General features: G+C 38.3%; 1 protein-coding gene across 1 annotated transcript in view; it reads right to left on the bottom strand.

The window, feature by feature from the left end:
- LOC110045900 (uncharacterized) overlaps nt 1-21,142 on the bottom strand; it is a 90,076-nt gene extending 68,934 nt beyond the window's left edge. Inside the window, exons 1-11 of the mRNA XM_089296974.1 lie at nt 20,776-21,142; nt 20,131-20,192; nt 19,031-19,126; nt 18,035-18,112; nt 17,779-17,871; nt 17,096-17,184; nt 15,787-15,864; nt 13,127-13,242; nt 11,193-12,040; nt 3,468-3,632; nt 482-799 (exon numbers count right to left, since the gene is read on the bottom strand). Coding sequence (XP_089153100.1) covers nt 482-799; nt 3,468-3,632; nt 11,193-12,040; nt 13,127-13,242; nt 15,787-15,864; nt 17,096-17,184; nt 17,779-17,871; nt 18,035-18,112; nt 19,031-19,126; nt 20,131-20,192; nt 20,776-20,899 — 2,067 coding nt within the window. The 5' untranslated portion in view covers nt 20,900-21,142. The remainder of the gene's footprint in view (nt 1-481; nt 800-3,467; nt 3,633-11,192; nt 12,041-13,126; nt 13,243-15,786; nt 15,865-17,095; nt 17,185-17,778; nt 17,872-18,034; nt 18,113-19,030; nt 19,127-20,130; nt 20,193-20,775) is intronic.
- Nucleotides 21,143-23,947: the final 2,805 nt, after the last annotated feature.

The raw sequence follows: 23,947 nt of genomic DNA on the forward strand, positions 1-23,947 counted from the left end.
TAGCATCCCATCCAGGGGGGAGTAGAAATACTCCTAGTCGCTTCACGCTACAAAAACCGGGATAAGCTTAGGCCTGATGGGCCATTTGGCTCGTATGTAGACTTAACTAATTGCTGTTTTGTAGCTAAATAAGTTATTATTTTTAGATTTTATTAGTCCCCTTCGCAACGCTTCCTCCTCCGATAGAACTGAGCGGTACGTGAAGACACCGACGACGACGATGCTGCTAAGGAGACTAAGATTTTACGTGATTTCAAGGTAATTTGCACATCGCAAAAAAAAAAAAAAAAAAAAAAAAAATATATATATATATATATATATATATATATATATATATATATATATATATATATATATATATATATCATTACATCTTAACAGACATCCCTTGGCAAGTACTCGAGTATCACCTGAATCTTTGCCAAAACACACCATAAAACAGAGAAAAAAAAATTGCTTCTTAAACAAAGCTTAGACTTACCTCGTGTTGTCTCAAGAGAAATTTGGCGGGAACTTCACAGACCCAGCTCTCGTCCGTCTCGTAATAGTTGAGAAGGGCCTCGGCTTCGTGTAACCACAACAACAGGTTACCAAGCTTGCCATCCTTTCTCACGTGACGCCCTACTTCCCAGATCTTCTCTTCCAACACGGTCACCTTCTGTTTGACTATTTCCCACTTCGTTACGAGAACCTTGAGCTTGTCTTCGGGAAGAGAAAATTCGGGATATTTCGTCTCGATTATCCGACTAATATGGTATTCGCGACGTTGGATTTGTTGCCGAAAAATCTGTATCTGTTTCTGTTGAAAGAAAACAAACCATATATGACGATGTTGCACAAAACTGAAAACCCACTAGTGTGGCAATGGAGGTAGAGTAGTGCTTACTTAGTTGTACTCTGCAGCGTGTTGATATTCTAAGAAGAAACTAGCTTTTGATCATGGATTTATTCACGCATAACGTAGTGGCTGGCTATTGGCAAACCTGCAATGTGATTGGCTAAACAGAAAACTAATATCAATCGACAAAAGGCCTTCGGAGGCCGCGCGGTTTTTCGTTTCTTTTTTCTGATATTTTACATCAAACAGATCCGCCAGCATATCAGGTTGATAGACAAAATATATTTAATTTAACAGCGACTCGGTTATGCTTAAACATTTAGGCTATTCTATCTTGCTGACGATCGACTTTGACAGTTGGTTCCGGGCAGCTTCACCCCAAGCCAATTATCAACCAATAGAACCACGAGCTAAAAGTCTTATTATTAATTATTAACCTTTGCAACTGAACACAATCGAAGAGTCCCTTGCAGCCACTCAGGCCAGTTTAAGCTCCGTGTTCACTCGTTAGACGAGTATGTTATTTAATGTACCTTGAGTGGATATGCTGACAGGTTATTGCAGCAGCGGCCTCCAAAAATACAACAACCGCAAATGACTTCATTTTCATTACAAAGTAAATCTTGCATTCAGCCCAGCCAGCTTACACGATCGTCAATTTGCTGTAATTTCGTTGCCGGTTTGTTCTCGACGCAACACACAAAAGACTTACTTATGTTTTCCTGTGATACCAAAGATTTTATCAATGCAAATTTACTTCGAGAGTCAATAACCATTGTTTGCTCAGAATCTAAGCTATTATACGAACATAATAAGCCACGATTACTAACAATAGATGAAAAGCCGTTTAGACGTCTTTGTGAATGATATCAGCATTGAAAATCGACGCCAACAACAGCAGTTATTGAACGAGAACAATTTAAAGGTGACAAAATTACTGGAAGAAACAAATAACGTTATTCTGTGTAATTAGAGTTCAAATGTACGGATAGACTCCCTCGATCAAAGATGTCTGAATGAACAAAAAAAAATTGGAAAAACTCGGATACGCTAGACTGCTTTCTGGCAGTTTTAGCACAGAATGCAAATGATGTAGATAAAGAAAAACAGTCTTTCCCAGCAACTGCTGACAGCGAAAAAAGAGAGAATTTGACAAGACCGAATATAAGACCTAGCTAAGCCCCAAGAAGAATAAAAATTGCTTACTTCTGCCAGTCAGGCCATAATAAGAACATAGTAATGAAATGAGTATTTGGTTGGTATTTTACCAACGTTCACTGAAGCAAAAGACTAGCATAATTTTCTGAACAATGTTTTGAAGATGACAAATGTGAGGAACATCGACGTTTGGTTTATTTGTAGAAAAGTGTCCATGAGCTTGAAAAGAATTGCTTTGGGGAAAGGATACAGTCGGGTGAATGACTGTTTAGTGTATTGAAATTCGCAACAAACGCCGGAAAAATACCTTTTAAGATTACGGGGTCAGCACAAGGAATTGTTGACCCCTTAATCGACCACCAACTCAGCAGAGACTCTGACACATTTTAATCACTTTTCCAAAAAGAATAGCGTTATGTTCTAGCCTGTTTGTATGTATTCATGGGTAGGATGGGTGGGGTGTAATAAAATGCTGAAGCGGGATCTCACCGCGGAGTTGAATTGCAATTTTAATACTAAAACAAATGATTGGAACAGATCCATATGGAAAATGCGTCATGAAAATGCATTACAATTACAATTACATCAAGAAGTATGAAGGAGAAGACAATAGGCCCATTTCGCTATATTTAAATTCTAACTTGGCTCCGAGGCTTAGGGGAATAAAACAAAAGAAATACATATTATCATTTTCTTTTGATTTTTCCCCTAAGCCTCGGAGCAAAGGGATTTTTTTTTTTTTTTGTAACTTTTTATTTTTTTGCTAAATTTTGTTAACAATATATCACAATTCCATGCCTAAAGATAAGTTACAAACAGCCTCGGAGCAAAGTTAGAATTGTTAAAATATATTGAAATTGGTCGATTTAATTCAAGGTACTTTGAAGGCTAAGAGAGTGAATCCCTCGTGTAAGCCTTATTCTCAAGGCAGTCCCCCTTTCTAGGCATGGTACAAAGTTATTCGCAATATTCAGGGCACAGTTACCACATGCGTTGCGTGAATGTTTTCGGCGTGGATGAAAATGCTTGTAAAAAGTGTCATCTTGTGAAAAATCACAATTGTTTCGGGAGTAGCCCTTGTTCAGTGTGAAACCGTTAAATGTTCAGCACGGAAACTTCGGGCTAAACCCGAAACGTTTGTGATTTTTCACAAGATGACACTTTGACATTTATCTACAGTATCAGTTTTCAATTTCATTCTCATTTGAATTTTTATAACCATTTAAGTGTCACGCATCAATCGAGGATAACAATTTTATTTCGTTTTGTTCATCCTAAACATTTGAAAATGCATGTAAAGCTGCTTGGGTCGTCCACGTGAGCAAAATCCGCGTCACCGATTTCTAGACCCCCCCCCCCCCCGGATTACCGAAACCAGGAGTGATCTAAAAATAGCTTCAGAGGGATTACCTTGGAAATAAGGCCTACATGGGAGACTTACTCTCCCTTCATCCTCTCTTGTCTAACTCACCGCTTTACGTTTCTTTTTAGGTTCATCCTCTTCGCCTTCCTCGCTCCATTGTTGTTCCATCAGAGATGCTCTTTTCTCCACATCGTTTAACCAATCAGTAAGCTCCTTGTATTCCTGTTCAATGTCTCTCTTTTCATTTTCCGCTTCAAACTCCTCTTCATCGTCCTGAGAATGTAGGACAAGAAACAAAACGTCAACTTCTAGGCCGTGTTCAATCTCGGTGCTCGAGCACTGTGCCCACCAGGCAGCGACATAACACTGTGGATTGTTCTTACTACAAGTAAAAATAATTATCATCTTTTCTCGTTCCTCCGGATTCACCACATTGAAAATGGATTTGTAGGAATGCCTTAGTGCCCTTTGGTTGTAGGAACATTTTACTAATTTGCCAACTTTACAATATGGTTTTTCTGGATTTTGATGTTGTTGTTGATTTTGTCCTAATGATCATACAATATTACCTATCAATTTTTCACCAAGGCTGGAATTCAATTTTCGCGTGTGGGTACAAAGCTGGTTTGCTGCCTATTAGAAACAAGTCTGTCCAGATTTTTAGCGCCAGTACTGAGTAAGAAAGCGTGACAAAAATGATCGCCTGACATTTGAATCTTCGTATGGCATAATACTGTATGAACATCTCGAAAAAAATATTGAACTGAAGGCAATGATCTCTTGCTAGTTATGCGACATTTGATTAAAAACAATTAAAGCCGCTTGTTGTATAACATATTCAATACCATCTCGCCGTCTACAACACTTTAAACGCTAAAACTAGTGTCAGGAATGGTTCGCGAGCTTCGCTAAGTTGTGTGTCAAATAATATAAAGCAGTCACACAATCGTGTCGCCGGATTCCAGTGCCACACTTTGTCTTGTTATCCCAAAAGTCTCGTATCATAAGGAAGTAAACTAGAAAAATCTACGACTTGATGACTACAGCTTTAGCCGAAATGCTGCTCAACGCATAAAAGAAAGAGAGAAATAATGTATTGCTCATCATAAACAACAAGGACGATACAACCCTTGTATAGACAATAGTAAGTAACAACAACACCAGTGAGAAATGTTACAAAATGTCTTCGAAGTGTAACTTACGTATTTTATAAAAACTCTTTTGCCAGCACTCCAATCTATTGTTGAACTTATTACAGGCTCGCATATTGTGTAATAGCATTTCGACAATCGCTTACCATGTTGTCATTTCTTTTGACATGACGATCATCTACAAATTATTCCTTCCTCAAAGTAAAACGAACTAAAATGCAACTTCGTCTGCTCGTTAAGTGAAGCTTCAGGCGCTTTCGGTGAACAAATACGTGGACTCTGACGCTTTGGTGTACGAACGGTGAACAGAGCGTAGAAATTTTCATGAGCGTTTGCGAGCACTCGAAATTCGCGTGTTTGTACGTGAAAGCACACACACTTATCAGGAATGACTTACCTATATGGTAACCCTTGACACAGCATTTTTCTGACCAGACTGCCATTAGGAATTCTTAAAGATTACAATTCGTTGCATTTTTTCGTTGCTCATCTTCTTATCGCAGAGGATACAATTTCAATTGAGCGCTAGCTACAGACACAACTAAGACTGAGCCCCGCCGCGTTGAAATCAAAACAAACTGCCATCGGGCAAACAAAAGAGTACATATCGCTTTCACTCAAAATGCCTGACCTTATCAAAACTAATCCCCAATAACTGTCGAACAAATTGCGCACTTTCACAAACGAAAATTGGCTTCGACAATCACGTTTTAGCACGAACAGAAACAATCTTCAAAGAGTACTGCAAAAATTATTCAGGCAAGGCTTTCGTGACAAAACCCGAAAAAAGGTAAACACGTACTCTTTGCGTCTAATTATAAAACACTCCAACCAACAAAACTTAGTGAGTGAAGGTGTTTTCGACAAATAAAAGCCTCATTAAGCGCCTCGCTGCTCGTATGTTTACAAAACACCTCCGCGCGAATACAGTTCCAGGATTAAGAAATGTAAACAAACCCTCGTTTTATCTAGAACATGAAGAAAGTAATAATAAAGCAATTCTTCCAACTTGCAGATAAAGATTTAAAAAGTTCAAGTTGTTTTTGAATGAGATGTGCGCTCGAAAATACTATAGAAACAACACTGTTGCCTTCGTAACGATTTGTAAAACGCGTTTCCTTAAAAAAAATATTCGTTTGGTCTATTTTAACTAGGAAATAACCCCCGTCTAGGTCACGCGAAAAAAATTGAGCAAACATGCCAAGACAGAAACTCATAAGGTGGCAAAAGCAATTAAATTCTCATTAAACCGTCAAGGAAATATCCCTGGAATTTTAAGAATACAAAAACTCTAAAACAGAAAGAGATATTTTACAGAGGTCGTCACGAAATATATTAGAGACAAAAGTCGCACTTTTGGGAAGAAGTCGACTTGAAATGGTTTCCAAGTAACGCAATCTATATTGTACAGTCATTACCGACGCGCCGAAACAAAGGATGATACAGAATAGATTTTACAAGTTAAGGAATGACGAGTCAACACTGGTGGTACCAGTAAAACGAAATTTAGGTGAGTAAACCCTTTGGTCATAGCGTGTTAAGTATAACACGGCTTTTAGAATTATTCTATGCGTTTAAAACTCTGCTTGTTTAGGTTCATTAACTTATGCAATGTAACAAAATGTGGAAGATAGTCTGAAAGTATGAAGAAGAAAAGAAAACAACAAAATCAAACAACTTAAGAGAACGCTGGCTATCTTCCCGAACTGGTGATGAATGATGACAACAACGCAAAATATTTCTTACTGTTGTTGTAGTTGTTGTTGTTGTTGCTATTGTTGTTGTTGTTGTTGTTGTTGTTGTTGTTGTTGATGTTGTGGCTGCTGCTGTTTTTTTACTGCCACAATCATTAAAATGCTAGATTTTCTGTCTCAAAATCACTTCTAGTCTCCATAGTAACAATTTTAATTTACTCATTTCCCGCTTAAATAGTTTCCAGCACTTTATTAGACTTACATTTTGATGGGTCACTATAACCACTCTTTATCAGCTCCTGCCACAATCAAATCCTCAAAAAAAAAACTACCCAATCATTAGTCAACACGCTGTTATCGTTTTTGTGACCAAAAAGGGTACTATAGCAGTAGTATGACCTTTTAAAACACCCTTAAGGTTTTCTTTAAGTGCTTATAATTCAAAAACTGTACTGTGAAACCCATATTTCTATAATCAGATTTTGATTAGCAGGATAAGACGCAACTTTTGGCAAACGTTAAAAAATTCTGCACATGGAGTTCAGAGCCATCTTTAAGTTTCGACAATTTAAGGTGGCTAAACATAAAAGTCACAAGCTCTTCCACTAGCCAGAGGTTACTTTGACGTGGGGATAAGTCTTCTTACCCCATTATTTTACACTTAATTCCAGCTATACAGCAAAACACTTAATTACTGGTCCCTTGGGTAAGCAGTTAATTTTCTTTTCCCTCGAATCTTTCCCTCGAATGTTTCACTCGACTTCGTCTCGGGAAACATCGAGATTTTCGACAACACATAATATCTATTTCCGATCGCGACCAGGAATTAAGTGCATAATAGCCATATTATGTCTGTGAATTGTTGTTTGGTCTGTCATTCTCATTTTAACTTTCGCCTTAGGTATTCGATATTGCAACATTAAACTATGCTTCCTTCCGTCCGCCGTGATCCTAAATTTTCAGCCCGTCTAGAAGTTATCGGAGCTGTTTGCCTTGGTAATTCATTGTTACTTTCCCAATATTAATCTTTAAAGTATAATCACCATTTGGTCCGAACAGAATATATTAAACACCATGCAATGCCCCGGTATATTAACATCGAATTTGTGCATCTTTACGCTAAAAAGCTCACTAAAACTGATATACAATGCTATCAAAAGAACTCTGTTCTTACCTCCGTGAAATCTAAATTTTCATCTTCTCAGCTCATCGCTTACGGCAGTATTCGAAGTTTCGGAGACTATGCGAAAGTCAAAGCTCAAAGACAAAAAAAGAGTTTGACTAATCGTCACCTCGCATACAATTAATTTGCATCGCAAAAATTAACCAAAATATATCTTAATTATGATTTTTTCGTGAATTTTTTGGTGGTCTGTAATGGTTTGACTGTCCATTTTTGTGCAGAAGAGTCAATCAAGAAAAAGACTTAATCAACATTATATTTGTAATGAAATTCAAAATCTTAAATTCAGATTTCTTTCCGAATAGTAACGACTCGTTTCCAACCAAAATTTCATTCTTACCTTTGAATTATCATTTGCATTTGATCCACCTTGAATCAGAGAAAAAAAAAATCGACAGCCAAAGTTAAAAACTATTTTTAACGTCGACACTTATCTGATGAATTTGAACGCACCTCTCAAAAGAAAATGCAAACCAAACATCAGTGTCAACATCATCCCGGCGACGGAGCCATATTGGTCTCACAATACACATCGAATTCGAGCAATGAATATTCATAAGCCCAGAGTATACCATCTGTCTATCTCGCGAACGAAACAAATTGAAAACAAAATACAAAAAGCTCAAAACAAACGAGCAAGGCGGCAATAATTTGGGTTTTTTCATGAAATAAAGCCTTTTAAAAGCTATTTCTTCGAATGTCAAACTTGGTTAACTACAACGGACGACCAAAAAGGTTCCTAAATTAATTTTTCAAAGTGATTAAGCTCTTTTTAAGCACACTGCCTGAAGGATATTACAAAACCTTTTCATAAAAAAAATGCAGCCATTAAATATCAGCTTAATTATTGTTCCAAATTCCAGTTAAGTACTCTAACGCTGCCTGTGCACCTCGCGAAGGTTTTATTTTGTTCAAATTTAACGAGTCGTCTGTGAGATCGCGAAAATTAAGCACGCGAAAATTTCTCTCAAGTAACACAAAATACTTGGCCATCATTGTGTGACACAAAACCTTCTTCCTGAAAATTTTGACAGGCTCGTCTTGCAAACCTTTAGAGAAATTTTCGTCCTTAATCTTAGAAATTGTGTTTTTTAACTACAAACTGTATAACTCAACCCGAAGCCTAAAGGAAACGTTAAAGACAAAACACTGACTATTAACTATAACTTATGCACTGTAAAACCAAAAATAAATATTCACCCAAGCTTCTTTGAAGGACAGAATCGAGGCTGTTCGCTGCAAAACTGAAATAAAGATTGTTCGATACTATACCTTAATTGTAAATGAATCTCTCTTAAATCTATCGACTGAAATATTAAAATGATCAACTTTGCCCTGACTTAATAAAATTTCTTATCATTACATTTTCAGAGATTTATTTTATCTTATTACCTGGGAGAAAGATTAAGGCCAGTCGCTACATAATTGAGCAGTTTCTAAACCTCATTTATATTGATTAAATTTCTTCCTTAATTTTCTCTATCTTTGTTGTATTGTTATGCCTCACAAAAGCCACAGAGTCGATAGGGATCAATGGAAATTCACTCTTCTAATGGAAAATGTTGTGACTAATTTCACGATAAACACCTCTTCTAGACAACCACCAACTTGAAAAAGAAATTTTGTGACTTTTCACTTTTTTAACCCATTTTTGAAAATCGCAAATAAAAATACAACAATCGACCCACGTCACTCCAAACTGTTAATAAAAATAGCTTGACAGTGCTATCACTCGGTTGAATTGAAGTATGAAGATTTAAATTGATTGTGAAGTTTCCGACATTAAGTCTGCTTTGGACCCCCAAAAAAGTTGATATTAATTGATGACCGGGTAAACATGTAAATTTTGCTATCACACAGGCCTAAGTTTCATCTGATATGGCCTTACAGTAGCGAGAGGAAAGGGTTATTTTTTAAAAGCAAAGTCCGAAGCTATTTATACTTATATTACAGAGCATCACGCAAGGGAATATTGTGTGACGTGCTGCGTGACCTGGTGTCACGCAACAAGCTATCTGAATCTGATTGTCACACTTCAAGTTGGTTATTTACATTTGAAAAGAAACTCTGCGTTATGTATTTTAAATAGTCTTATACGACTCCACTGCAACGTAGAGTCATCTAAACCCGGGCACCAATACGAATATCGCTAAAACGATGTCGCAACTGCAAAGATAGACAATAATGCGCTCCCTGCAAATAAATAATTATTTTACCACTTTGGAGGCAATAACAAGTACAGTACTTCGACAATTACAAGATAATATTTGATGGTCATCTGTTAGAAACTGTCAGTTTTCCGAAATTCATTTTTTATTTATAAGCCAGTCGTATATAATTTAAAATCAATATCGTTTTAAAATAATGAACAAAGAATTAAGTTGGCACCATAATAAAAATACGATTGTGAACGGACAAAAACGTTCGCATGATTGTCTGACATCAGCTTTGCGTTTGAAAGTATCAATTACCTTGTGCATAAAAGTGATCAATGTTGCTAACGTTTCGGATTTGAAAACACACTAAGTTAAAGCAATCGATGACGAAGGAATGAAATTACCACACAACGACCGATAACTTTGTCTCGAAATTAGGAAAGCACTTGTGCTAGCAGCAGTGCTTCCATAAAACAAGATTGTAATATACGTACTTCACAGGAAGCGCAGATGTTTGAAGAAATCGTGCTTCAAAGCCCAGCTTCTATCATTTGATCAGATCGCAATTTTGTTACAACACGTCTACCTCTCTTAAGAGTTCGTCCCATGAAATGGCTTCGCCGCAAGCAAACGTTTTAAACGTCCATTGAAAGTTCATCAGCATAAACACAATAACAAGGAAATATTATCTTGAACTATCAATATTCATAAGAGAAAGAATAGTTTGACGAAGCGATCGGTATCTTAGTAACAGTAATGGGAATGAAATATTGTGAAAAGAGCACAAAAATGAAGTTTGCACGGCAAATAAACACGTATTGCAGAAAAGAGTGTGACTGTGAAATAATAATACCTATAACTTTTCCCATTCCAAGTGGGAAATAAATTAATTAAAAGGCGTCCGTAACAATACCATACCTGTATCAAGAAACAAACATTTCAGATGTAACATCACAATTCCCCGCGCTATTCCCTCTCGCCAGCCTCCTAACTGCCATCCTACACGGTCAAGGCAGCACGAAAGAGGCCTATGCGGAGGAGAGAGATGCAGACCAGTTGCTTGGTTACAAGCGTGGCCGAGGAGTTAAACGCGGATCTACAGTGAAACACTGCCTTCGGCTCAAGGTAGGAGTCAGAACGGAATTTAAATCCCCGACATTCGAGTTTCAAGTCCAGGGTCCTATAATGATCCGGCCACGCCAGCTTCTGATCGCAAACCATAAGAGAAGTCCCGTTTTTGTTTTGAAGTACTCCGAGAAAGTTCCAATTCTTGTTCTCCGATCAAAACTACCACTAGTTAACACGAGTAATCACGAGTATCCACGAGTAATCAAGAATATCCACGAGCGATCACGAGTATCCACGAGTAATCACGAATATCCAAGAGCGATCACGAGTATCCACGAGTAATCACGAATATCCACGAGCGATCACGAGTATCCACGAGTAATCACGAATATCCACGGGCGATCACGAGTATCCACGAGCAATCACGAATATCCACGAGCGATCACGAGTAATCACGAGCATCCACGAGCGATCACGCCAGCGTGACGTAAATGAGAATGCTAGTCCTCAACTGGTACCTGCTCCCCTGGCTGGGATCACAAATCAAGTATTTAACGACACTATCGTAAATGTCCGCTTACCTCGGATTCTTCCAAATCACTTGACGAGGATTCTACGTCCATGGGCGTCGGTCCAGTTGAGCTGAGTTTGCGTGACGTCGAAAGCGTCCCAGTCACGCTTGCTCTCTTTTTACGGCCTGGCTCACCGGGGACCGACAACTTTTTGCTTTCTACTGCAAGCGAATGTCTTTTGTTCTTCAACCCGTCAGAATGATCCGAAGACGCCGACAATTTACCATGGGTGAGGCTTACCCTCGGCTTTTTCGGCGCGGCAGAAGTAGGCGAGGGGCTTACCGATCGAGTGTCACGCCGTTTGTGCGGCGCTAGATTGGTATCTTTCTCTGGGGACGTGTCCATTGGCTCGTCTGAGGTTGAGGATTTTGGACTGGGGGTTCCACTCTTTAAACTGTCTTGTGAAACTCCGGTTAAGTTCGAAGTACTCACTTTAACTTGAGCTTTGCCTTTTCCAGTGGGAGAGGTCGTTCTCTCTGTCTTCAATGGCGATGAACTTCTTCGTGACTGTTCTGTTTGCTTCTTGGGAGGGGTGGGTGAGGAACGCACCACTTTACCCTCTCCTCCCTTCGACGGAAAACCCGCAGCTGAAGTTGAATCTTTTGCTTTTGTGCTCACCGGAGAAGGGCTTCTCTTCAATTGTTTTGTGTGCTCTTCGGGAGAACTGGGTTCGGGGCTTAAAGTTCTACTCCCGGCTCCTTTAGCCGAGGGGCTCGGAGAGCTAGATTTCTTTGGTGCGGTTTTGGTCGGTGAGACGGGTCTTTTTGGCGACTTCGTTTTCTCTGACTCGAGAGTGTCGCAGAGTGTAGCCAAATACGTTATAATCGATTTCTCGTCAGGCTTCTCCACATTAACATCTGTAACAAAAAAAAAAAAACAGACCGTCTTAAAATTTTTCCACTGCATGTTCTTGCATTCTGAACCACAGCCGCCATCATAAAACTGCACGTGTAAACCATTATAACTAAGCCAATCGCATGGTGGCAAGAAGTGTCACGAACGTGAAACCGTTTCAAAGCGCGGGAAAAAGTCACATGACGTACGTGGTTCAAGGAATGCGTTCCGAATAAAAGAGAAGACAAACGTTTCGTTTTGTTAGGCTACTTGCAATATGATCGCTGGAAAAGACAGGTGATTCCAAAACTGGAGCAGATCAAAAACGGAACAATTTTATTACATCCGCATCCAGCAGCCTTTTCCTGAAGCTGCACAGTTCAGGCATATAAAAACGTGTGTTGAAAATTGGTTTTTGCATCTTCCTATCATTGTATCAACTCCGAAAACATACACAAAACCGGAACAAAGTCCTTTAACGCTATCAGGTGACATTTATGACGCTGTTATTATGTTAGCTTTTAACGCAACATAGAAAGGGCATTGGATTTATTCCTTCATAAAGAAAAATTCCAGCAATTTAGGGAGAAGTTAACATAAAACATAGAAACAGATTTTATGTTTTGTCCTTTGCTTCTATTATTTCCCACTGTTCTTTTCTTTTTCCCGCAGAAAAATAAGTTACATTTGATGCTGCGGTTTTCCGAGGGTCGGTACTTCCGGGTATTAGTCAAAAACCTGTCAGAATGTTGTCGCTAATTTTGAAAACTTTACCGTACAGTCGGAAAGACATTTGGCAAGGGTTCGCTAGGACTGCCTCTCTATTCGCACCATTTCTCTCCGTTCCACTGTAAAGGGAACAATTGCTCAAGTGAAGACAGTGAATGCAGCGATTGCTCGACAAACCTGCACAACAACCTGCAGACATTTTCCATTTGTAAAATGGAATTCGCTAGTTAGAGCGGTTTTCAATCGAGTGTCGAAGGTAATCAAGCAATTACTTTGGTTTTGGTTTTACTACGGTTTGAGATTGGCTGAGTTGTCTAATTGGTTTTTGTTTACGTAACTCAGTTGAAAACTGCTCTATAATTCAGGCAAATGTTCTTCACCTTCAGGCTCCAAAAGCTTGGGTACACTGAGATGTTTCTCGGCTAAGTCAAACGCTTCCTGTAGATTGGAAACATCATCACGGCTCTGAACGGCGCCGAGATCCACTAAATCGGGCCTAGAAAATTACAAACAACACAAATACTCATAAAGTTAATGCAGTGTAATCAAAAGGAAGTGCGATGCTTTAATACTCAGTGCGTCGCCTGTGAGTAAACTCTCTTGGAAGTCCTTAGAGTAAGGTTTGCAAGAGAACTTGCTCGCAGTTTACTTTGTGCGTTCAGGACTCCGGATCGAGCCGTCCAGGTTCGACCCCTGACCGGGGTCGTTGCGTTGTGTTCTTGGACAAGACACTCTACTCCTGCAGTCTTTACCCGCAAGTATGGCCAGAGACCTGTATTAATGGGAGCCCAGAGAGAATGATCTTTTCACAGACTAGCATCCACAAGGGAGGAGCAACAATACTTCTAACCGTTTTATATCTGCATGAACCAACGTCAGTCGTCAGCTCTAACAAGTCATCTTGCTCCTACGATCTTAAGGATTAGAACGAAACTTACTTTCTTTGGCGCATCCGTCGACATAACGAACAGACTTTACCTAACCACGACATTTTTACCTTCACTGATTGAACTACTAATCACGAATAACGAATAACGGATCACGAATATAACGAGCCAAGATATAACGAATCTCCATCCTCCACCCAAATAAGCCTTGTGTACGCAAACTTAATGACTAAGACAGCTCAGAAAAGCAATAATCAACATCAACCAATCAGAATCGCCGCCCAGCAAAACAAGACCTCGCTTTGAGTGAGCTCTTTTAATTAGAGTTCCAAACAAAACTCCTGTGTTTAAAAAAATCGCTAAATTTAAATAACAAACAAAATTTGACGTATATGTTTGCAAAGAGGAAGTCTCGCCATTTAAACTATTAAAACAGACATAGTTTCTACAGCTCTTTTTTAATCATTTACATCTTGTAACAATTCTCTTATTCAGTAAGCTTGCTCGGGATTGTACCGGAAGAACATCGACCATCGAATTTTTTGCGTTTTCCGAGCGTACAGACCTCCCTATTCATGATCCGTATCAAGGACCGATATTCTCCCAGAATGGCACCTGATAAGATATATCATGACACGTTTCAAAAACACATTTGTAAATAAGCACTTAAGCAAAACAAAACCACCTGCGAACTTATTCAGTTACGGGCGCATATGTATATAAAGCACGAAAGTATTAAATGGGCATCAAAAATAACGACATTGCTTTGCTATAAAATTTTCAACGCGTTTCTTCGACACATACGTAAATTAACTTTCACTGCTTGAGAGACTGCAAAAATCTCACTAAAATAGTGATTGTTTCTTCAAGTGTTGGCATCATAAGTCTTTATAAAATAGCCCAAAGAAAAAATGCGCGCTGATTGGTTTAAAGTCGTGTTTCTATAACTCGACTGAAACAAGGAACTAGCACGAGCTGTTCACGTAATGATGTTGACGCGAGCAAAGACAATTTACATTTTGATGATCAAAGTAAAAAAAAATGGTTCCTTTTTTGTCGCGGAATTTTCTGAAAATAGAAAACATGTTCTCCGTGTTTCTATCGAGTTAAACAATTAGATTATGAGCTCGAAATTTTTATCACGCATAGAAATCGTGAGCGAATAATCTAATTGTTTTCGTATAAATCTACTAGTCGTTCAAAACTTTATCTAAATCCTCTTCACAGACAGTTCGAAAACGCAAAGAGGCGACCGACAGTTCGTTAACAAGCGCACAGTGTTGGGCTACTTACTATCTACAACAGAATAGATAGTGAGTAGCGTAGCCAATCAGAGAACGGCATTCGTGATAGAACGCGAGAAGATATTTTACTAAAACTTGATAGAAATACGGTACGTGTTTTCTATTTCTTAAAGAAAAGGGTTGGTGAGTGGTTGATTTGACCAGTAGAGAGCTCTTGACCTATACACATTAGTCACAAATGTCTTTTTTTCATTATTAAGCCATGGTTTTCTCACGTACGAAATTACTTTCAAAGTAAAGGATGGTTATGACTAAGAAAGATGACGATGGATTACAAAACACGACTCTGATAATTTTTTTTCAGATGTGTCAATTGAGACATAGCCCCCCTAAAGATAAGAAAGTGCTATATTCAAGGCTTGTACCCTTTTTTGCACTAAAAAGTCAAGGACTTTTCAAGGACTTTTCAGGACACAATTTCAATTTTTCACCGACCCAATCCAATAAAAAATACTACAAGAATCTGACACTAGATGTTTAAAGGACACCTGACAGCTTTGTTCAAGTCTAAGTCGTTTTTGGTTCTTCCACTAAGAGAGCAGGTTTTTTCGTCAAGCTCTGGCCGCTTGTTCTTTTTCATTCAAATTTCAAGGTTTTTCAGGGACCCTCTGTATGGCCTTTCAAGACCTTGATTGTTGATTTTCAAATTCGAGGACTTTTGAGGACTTTCAAGGTGCGTGCAAACCCTGAAAATTTTCAAGCTGGAATAGTTAACACTGGTGGGAGTGGTCAAAAGATCTCGGAATCAACCTGAGTCTTCAGTCTTCTTATCTAATGACACATCGTGATTGGGAAGATGTCAAGTCCACTCTAACGTACTTAGACCATATCAACTTTGTTAAACCTTACCTAAATGCATGGATTATATGTAAGAATGCCTGACCATTTTTCCAACTAGAGCCGAAGTTTTTCACAGCTTCACTTGATCTATATCAACAAGAAATCAGAGACAAAATAACCATTAAAGGAACCACATTTAGGTCTGGGGGACTAGGTTCTGGCAATACTAAATAAAGTATGATAAGCCCAAGAGAAAGTAGACTGTTCACAGCCCTCTGTTTTCTCGTATTTTTATTTGATGGTACTCGCGGATAGAATCGCGAGAGAACTAGACGCCAGCACAAAACGGAAGACTTGACTGGGTAGGGGGTAGGGGGTGGGGACCCCCCACCCCCGCATGCTTCGCGTTCTCTTCGCTCGCTTTTTCTTTCGCGTGCGTAAATAGAGAGGCTGTGAACAGTCTAAAGAGAAGGGGGGTACTCCCTTGCATAGCCTATACAGGGATGCTGGGCCATCATTAACGGTCATACCCCAAAACACCTGTTAAGGCTGAAAATGCTTGATTTGATCTTGATCTACAGGTGAATTCGCCTGTTGTTCATAAAATAAACCCACAAAGTAACAAGTTTGCTACAGGTGTGGAGAACAAGGCTACAGGTGACTCGAAACTTAGTGACAGCCCTGGGGATGCACTGCTAGACAGGGTATAATTTTTGGAATTGCCGTCTTGAGTAGGGTATATAATTTGAAACTGTTCTAAACAGGTTAGACTGAACTTGTCTTAAATAGGGTATGGTTGAATGATTACTGTCTTTAAATATGCTTTATACAGTAATCAGGATTCCAAACTCTTTTGCCGATATTCACAGAGAAGGTCACCGGTCAACACAAGATAACTTTCAGGACAAGGAAATAACATTGTATGGTTCTCGACGTCTTTCAATTCCACCAATTTAACAGCTGCATCACTAAATAGACGTTGGGTGCCTGAGGCATTTAGGAGCTTCCACTATTGGCAGCCAGCTCCAAGATGGCAACCGTTAACTCTGTTAAATTGCGATTAACTGAATTAAAAGTGCTTTGTCTTAAGCCGGGTTCTAAAACAGAGGGTGCTGTCCTACATAGGAAACATACTTAACTAAAGGTTTTTCTTGCATAAATGGGGTCAGGTTTTCCAACCCACACTCCCAACCTACTACCCCAGCCCCTTCCTCTCATGGCCAGGGGAACTATTACCCAAATATTCAGTTGGTCAGGTAACCTCCTCCTCAGGCACTGGTCAGGGTGCAGTTAGATTTCGCAGTGATTTTGTTAACACGGTAACAACAAGTCCTTTAAATCTCTTATAATATAATAGTATATAAGTATGCAGTTTTACCCTGTGGCTTTCTGGGCTGCTTTCTGAGACCACTCTAGAAGGTATTTCTTTGTCCTGGATTTTTTCTTGTTTGCATAGAAACCCTCCACCTTAGTAAGGATAACAACAGGAAATACATTAGAAAACTATATATAAAGAAAGAATAGGTCCATCCAAGACAGTGAAAGTCGTCATGGATAAATGTTTCAAATTATCAGTAAAATGAAGGAATCAATAAAATAAAACCAATATATATCTAGGTGAAGTGAAGTGAACTTGGAGAAAATTTTTACCCGCACTGAAAAGTTTAGAAAAAATTGTCAGTCACCTAAAAATCAGTGATATGAAGTATATAGCCTAGAAAAATGTTATGAATAAGCTACTAGGTGTAGAAGTAACTTTCAGATGTCAAAATCCAGAAATTTTAGTTTAATAAAGATCAAGTGCCTTATCGGTTCTGCCCAACATTGTTGTATACTGGACCCTGGGTTGAGAGATCAGAGTTTGAGCCCAGGACCTGGGTCATTGTGTTGTGTTCTTGGGCAAGAAGCTGTACTGTCTCAATCTCTTTCTCACTCAAGTGCAAAGAGGAGAACTACCAAATTACTTGCTGTGGAAAACCCCACAATGGACTACATGTAGCCTCAAGCAGCACTTGATGCTATTTTTTATGTGGAAATAAATTTACATTTAATTAAATTTACCTGATAGTGATGAATAATGGCCCAAATCAATCCAAGAACCAGCATTTGATTTCCATCTACCACAGACTCCCTGTGAATATTCAGAAGCTTGACCTGGTGTGTAAATTCAAAACTCACTCAAGTTAAAATCAGTGCAACTATTAGCATATGACAGGGCCTATTGCATTAAGCCCATTAGGTGCTGTGACTAGAAAACTATACTTAGAGGGAAAAAAAAAAACCTCTAGCAAATTAAAGAGTCTCCTTTATCACTTACATTTTTTGTAGTTAAAAATTTCAAGGCAGATCCAACATTTGCAAGATGATGAGGTCTCTTGCTTCCTTTTTCTTTTGGCTGAAAAATGATAGATATTATACATACAGTAAATCACATTATTAGAAACACCAAGTGTAAGGAAGTACGCACTAAAAGCAGTTAATACATGTATGTACTTCAGTCTACAGTTTAACAGAAGCAATGAAATACCAAGCAATGTAGGATCATGTAGATGTGAGGATGGCACATGCAAAGAAAATTCTCATTTTGATAAATAAAATTTAAACGAATGGTTTCCTGTCCTTTTTCTTAAACCCAGTACCAGCTGATAGCTTAAGTACGAAGAGAATGAATGATAATCCAAGAGCGATCATTGTGTCGAAATTCAGACAACAATTGGCAAAACTAGAAGTTACATTTCTGTAAGAACTATGCCGTCATCAGGCTAGATTATGCATATATACAAGGTAGCTCCTAATTACGGTGTTAATAACAATGAAGAGACAAAACAAAAAGTGATACTCGTGAGAAAAGGCACATTAAAAGTTCTCTGATGGATTTGAGTCCTTCGTTGAGGGAAGATGTCAGGTGTTTGATGTCAAAATAATATCACAGTGTTCTTATTAAATATGCAGATACACTTGTAAAAGTTTGGGAACTCAACAAAGCTGTGGAAACACTCGTCTGTCACCTCGTGTTCCTTCAGCATAAATTCTCATTCACCCAAGTTTCTGCAACTTCATAGACATGAAAGATGGAAAATATTTTCTTTTTCTTCTTAGTACTATATATTCTACTTACTCGCCAAAGTTCAAATCGTACATTTAATATTACTGGCAGAAATTCTCAATAAAAGCATCTGGGCTTTTCAAAGCTATATTTTGATTTTTTAAAAGTCTAGGTAGAATATTTTATTGGAAGCTAAGGAGTTGGAAACAGGATTTTGAAAACTTCAACTGTAACGTGATATATATCATTACACGAAGTATATCTTACCAAGCGTTCTCCTGACAATACTTCTAGTAGTGCCAGTAACTTTGTGCCATCTTGAAGACCCTCAATCAAGTCATCAACATGCATTGGAGGCTTGTGCTGTTAAGGGTGTGGAGAACCAGCAGTGAATATTACAATACCAAATGCTGATAACATGAACTCTCAAAGTAATAAAATTTCACAAGGGCCTGGCTAATAGATGTAACTTAATCCACATGTGGTCAATAACAACAGATGAGTTTATCAGATTGATGAGTGATCATTAATGAGACACGCTTGATACGTAGCTGATGAGTAGGTAAAAGAAATCAGCTGACTGACTTAGAGAAACATGAATTTAACACCTTTCAGGCAGTTTCTTTTTAACTTAAAGCTAAAATTCAATTTCACTACTTCATTGTGGATATTAGCTTACTTAACTTCAAATTACCTTTTGAAAAAATATAATTAGGTCTATATACTCTGTATAAAAAATCCTAGATACAACAATGGTGTCATATCTGTCACCACTACTTGACTACAAATCGACTGTTCAACTAAACTGTTGATCAACCGCCTGACTAACATATTTGAATGATCAATTAGTAAACTAACTGATCAACACACTGATCATCTGATTGATCAATAAATTGACTATCTGTCTTTCTTACTAACCCCTTCTCCTACTTTCTGTCTTACTGTCTTCAATACACAGTTGCTAAATATATTTGATATATGGCTAACTCAGTAAGTACGCAAAATGAATCAAATCCTGCGCTATGATTAGCTACCCAGCAGGCAAGATGGCGCTATCTTACCAGCCCAGGATTATCTGCTGTGTCCCACAAGAAAATAGTGTTCTTTTTCCATGTAATAAATGCTTTATTGACCATTAGCTTGTTCTGTCACAGTAGCTGGATATTGGCCTTGTTCTATTTTTGGCATGTTTATAGAACTCAACTCTTTCATGGTCCATAAACACACACAAAAAAGAACTTGGCCAATATCCAGCCATCTTGACCAAACGCTTGGTCAATAACCCATATATATATATTGTTTGAAACACTTAGCAAATTGCAATGGTTAAAATATTTATTTAATGGAATTTTAAAAATCAGACTTACTTTTTGAAGAAAATGATTCACCCATCTTCCAAATGTCCTCTTTTGAACCAGAACTTGTTCCTCTGTTCAAAAATAAAGAATTTTTAAACAGAGCTTAGCAGACAAAACTGAAACAGCGGGATGCCATGCATAAAGTTAAGATGTCAACCATATTGGAATCCATAGTAACAATAAACTACATCGTACAAGTGATGTTTCTGATTGTATTGTACAGCTTGTGGGTGTTTACAACCCCTGTTTTCAAAAGCAAACAAGTTAATAACAAACAAAAGCAGTAACGTCTTCTTTTTAACGGTCGCGAAGCGTGTAGTTCTGCCGACACATTCATGTGAAACCAAAATAAAAGTCAGGGTATGCCATTCACGTGCGAATCGAACAAGTGCTATAACCCGGACGATGCGTTAGAAAAATGAGATTTTGTTCACGAAAATATTTCTGATGTGCGATTTGTTGCAAATATTTTAATTTCTTTGAAATCGCTGCAGCTAAGGACACTTATTTCCCTGATGTATTCGACCCGACAGCAAGCGAAATCATTCGAGCTTATTGTTCATGCTAAACTAATAAGTTTAGACAGGTCTTGCATTGAACATAACTTTACAGATTAGATCGTTAAACAGTCGTAGTTACCAAAGGAATGTTTACCTGATAAAGACACCACTAACTGTTCTGTCGAAGCTGAAAGCGAAGTCTTCGCCAGTCCCAGCGACTTCTCTGGAGAAGGGCTCCGCGTACTTGAAGAAATCGAGTTTCGAGTTTTTGACGCCATTTTTGCCCGCGAGAGAGTTCACCAATACGAAAGTACGCGCCAAAATTTTTAAACAAAATACCACTCGTTGTGTCGCTTAACTGATCTTGATAAGAAGTTTTCCATCAGTGCTATCTTCTGGCAAATCAAATTCAAGATATTAGCTATGTTCCACTTTGTTTAGTGATGCCACAATTTCAGCTACTCTGTTCTGTTGTAAACACTCCGCTGATCGCCCCACGCTGACTGGCAGGGGGTCCCCTTGGTATGAAAGCGCGGGATACGATTTTCGCGTTTTTTGTGCGTGATGCGCGTTTGTTTTACTAACGCAACATTTGTTGAAAGAAAACGTTTCTTTTTTGCTAGCTTGCCCGATGTTTCGGTCCAAGCTAAAAAAGCAAGTAGCCTTATTTTAGCACGACAAATTAACAATCGAACTCATACAATGCATAATTTTGTGCGGTTAATACAAACTTTGCGAGCTCATTAACATGCCCAAATCTGAGTAAAAGAACACTAACTCTGTTGTTTATATTTGAGTTGTTGTTTCATTTTGACAGGAATTGGTATAAAATGGACATAACTTATATACTTAACATAAAACCTACTGTCCTTTAAAGGTTAAAAAAGCATAACAAGTTGTCGCATTTGAATGTTATTACACAGAGGTCAAAATCTTATTGTTCAGAGCTTTCAAAAGGCGAAAGTAAAATTTTCAATTTAATTCCAGAACACCCGCTATGTGGAGAAATATTTTATCACCACAGACCTTACATTAGAGTTGGTCAGCCTTGCTTTGGGATTTCACTTAAATATTTTTCGCTATTTTAACTCCTTTCAGCTGTTCATTAGCAAGTTTAGTTAAAACTACTATAGCGGCGGTCTTTGTTCCATATTCTTTTGTTTGTTCGTATACCCCGACGGATTTTCTTTGCATAAATCATCAGTCTTAATTGATTTTCGCACCTAAGTTCACAGTAACGGTACTTTAACAGCCCTTTGTCCTTTCACTCGGAGATAATACCCAAGATATTCAAGAATTTCGGCCAACAGATTCCTTATCCTTCTTAAGTATCCAACCTGTACATTTTAATTAAGTGGCAACAAGCCAAGAGTTATGCCCATGTATTCATTACTCAACTTAATCAAAAAAGACAATTATTACAGTGTTTCATTTGTTAATTTACTCCTGTTATTGAATAAGTAGTTATGAAGTCCTTAATTTCTAACAATATAGCTAGGCTTTATAAATAAATTATGAAATTATATAAGTTTATTTGCCTTGAATTTCTGGAATTTACTGAATCGTAAAAGCCACGCAAACTTGTCCTTGACCTAAGAACTAAAGCCAATACAAGGGCATACGTAACGACCACAAAATCACATGTTAATGAGGTCAAAGAGAGTCCTTCCACGTAGTCTTTCAGTTTGCACGTACTCCGATTACTAACAGGTACTGCAGGGGCACTCAAGGACGGTTTCCTCTGTTTAATAGGCTATCTGGGGTACTTTTAAGCGGCTTTGTGGGTTAATTTTGGCTACGCTATAAGTTTTTTTTTTCCGTCACAGTCATGTTAGGGGATCTTGAGTCTTCTCAAATTTTGACCACGTCCCTAAAACCTTAGATCTTATTGTGTTTTCGAAAATCATAGCATATCGATCATGTCACATTTCATATTTCATCGCATTTCATATATATCACGAAAGTAGTTTTTAGTGAGTTTTGGTGGTTTTTCCAAAACAGAAAGGTAAGATTTGAAAAAAACCTTCTAGATTTTCTCAATTTGATATTAAAACCCATCATATCACCCCTTTTTAGCTTCAGTGCACTTCTATAGTTTTAGCAAAACTTGACAATTAATGATATGTAGGTTTCCATGACCAAACAGTTGTCTTTTAGGGTGCGACTTTTTGAAGTTTTGTTCTCGATAATGGCCTTTAATTTTAGAACTTGGTTGCAAAATCATATCTTGGAAAGGCCCTGATATATTGCGTACGTAATTTCTACAATCTTAGGTACATTTATTGGGTGTAGTTTGTTCAAATTAAAAAAAAAAAAAAGTAAATACATGTAAAAATTGTAAATATGCGAGTAATAATAATAATAAAAGTTGTTGTTGTTATTGTTGTTGTTGTTATTCAACTGGAAAAACTTGGGTGAGGGCCTCTTCATATGAGCCCGGTAACCGGGACGAATTTTGTTGTCTGTTCATATGGGAAATTTCAGCCTGGTCTACCGTGATAAAATCCAAGAAACAACTGAAATGGTGGAACATAAACTTGTATCGTTCACGGCTGTCGCAGCTTTGTGGACTCTTGTAACTTTACTAATAAAGCGAATTCGCCTACTCCTAAAGTGGAAATACATACAAGGCAAAAATTATGCCATTTTGGCCGCTATGTTGCGAAAGCGAAGCTATTTCGTCTAAAAAGTTTCGTCCCGGTTACCCGGGCTGGAGTGTTCATATGGGAAAATTTTCATCCCGGTTACCGAGATCTCGGTCGCAAAACCCGAGATCTCGGTAACCGGGCCAGCCTGGCTTCTCATATGAACACATCGAAATTTTTACGAAGGAAAGAGTGGCGAGGCGAGATCTCGGAAACCGAGCCAGCCCGGTTGACCGGGCTCACATGAAAAGGCCCTTAAATCACCCGCGGAACAATTACATGCGTGGCAATTGATCATTTTCATCTCTTTTCCCTTTAGGGTTAATTATTGCGATCAGGGGCTCCGCTTTTATAATTTTAGGCTTTGATAAATCTATATATTAAAATAAAGTAACTGAGATGTGTATGGACACTCAAAACCTTTTGGTGAACTTATGAAGTGATCTTAAAACTTCTCAGTTGGAGACCATATTCACTATAGGTCTTGGTCAAGGCTCTTTGAATATGGAAATGATGCAAAGTTAGGTTCTCTGGTCACTTCAGTTCATGCTACTAAACCCTATCTCACATGGTCTACCCTCAGCCTCCCCTCCCTCTCTCTTATGAACCCAAACACAGCGGCCTGGACCGAAATCGAAACGTTTTTCACGTTGTATCAGCCTTGCAGTCTATTGTTTGTCT

The sequence above is a fragment of the Orbicella faveolata genome, unplaced genomic scaffold (genome assembly GCF_042242905.1).
Source record: "Orbicella faveolata isolate gen_17 unplaced genomic scaffold, um_ofav_v1 contig_27, whole genome shotgun sequence".
Lineage (NCBI taxonomy): Eukaryota > Metazoa > Cnidaria > Anthozoa > Scleractinia > Merulinidae > Orbicella > Orbicella faveolata.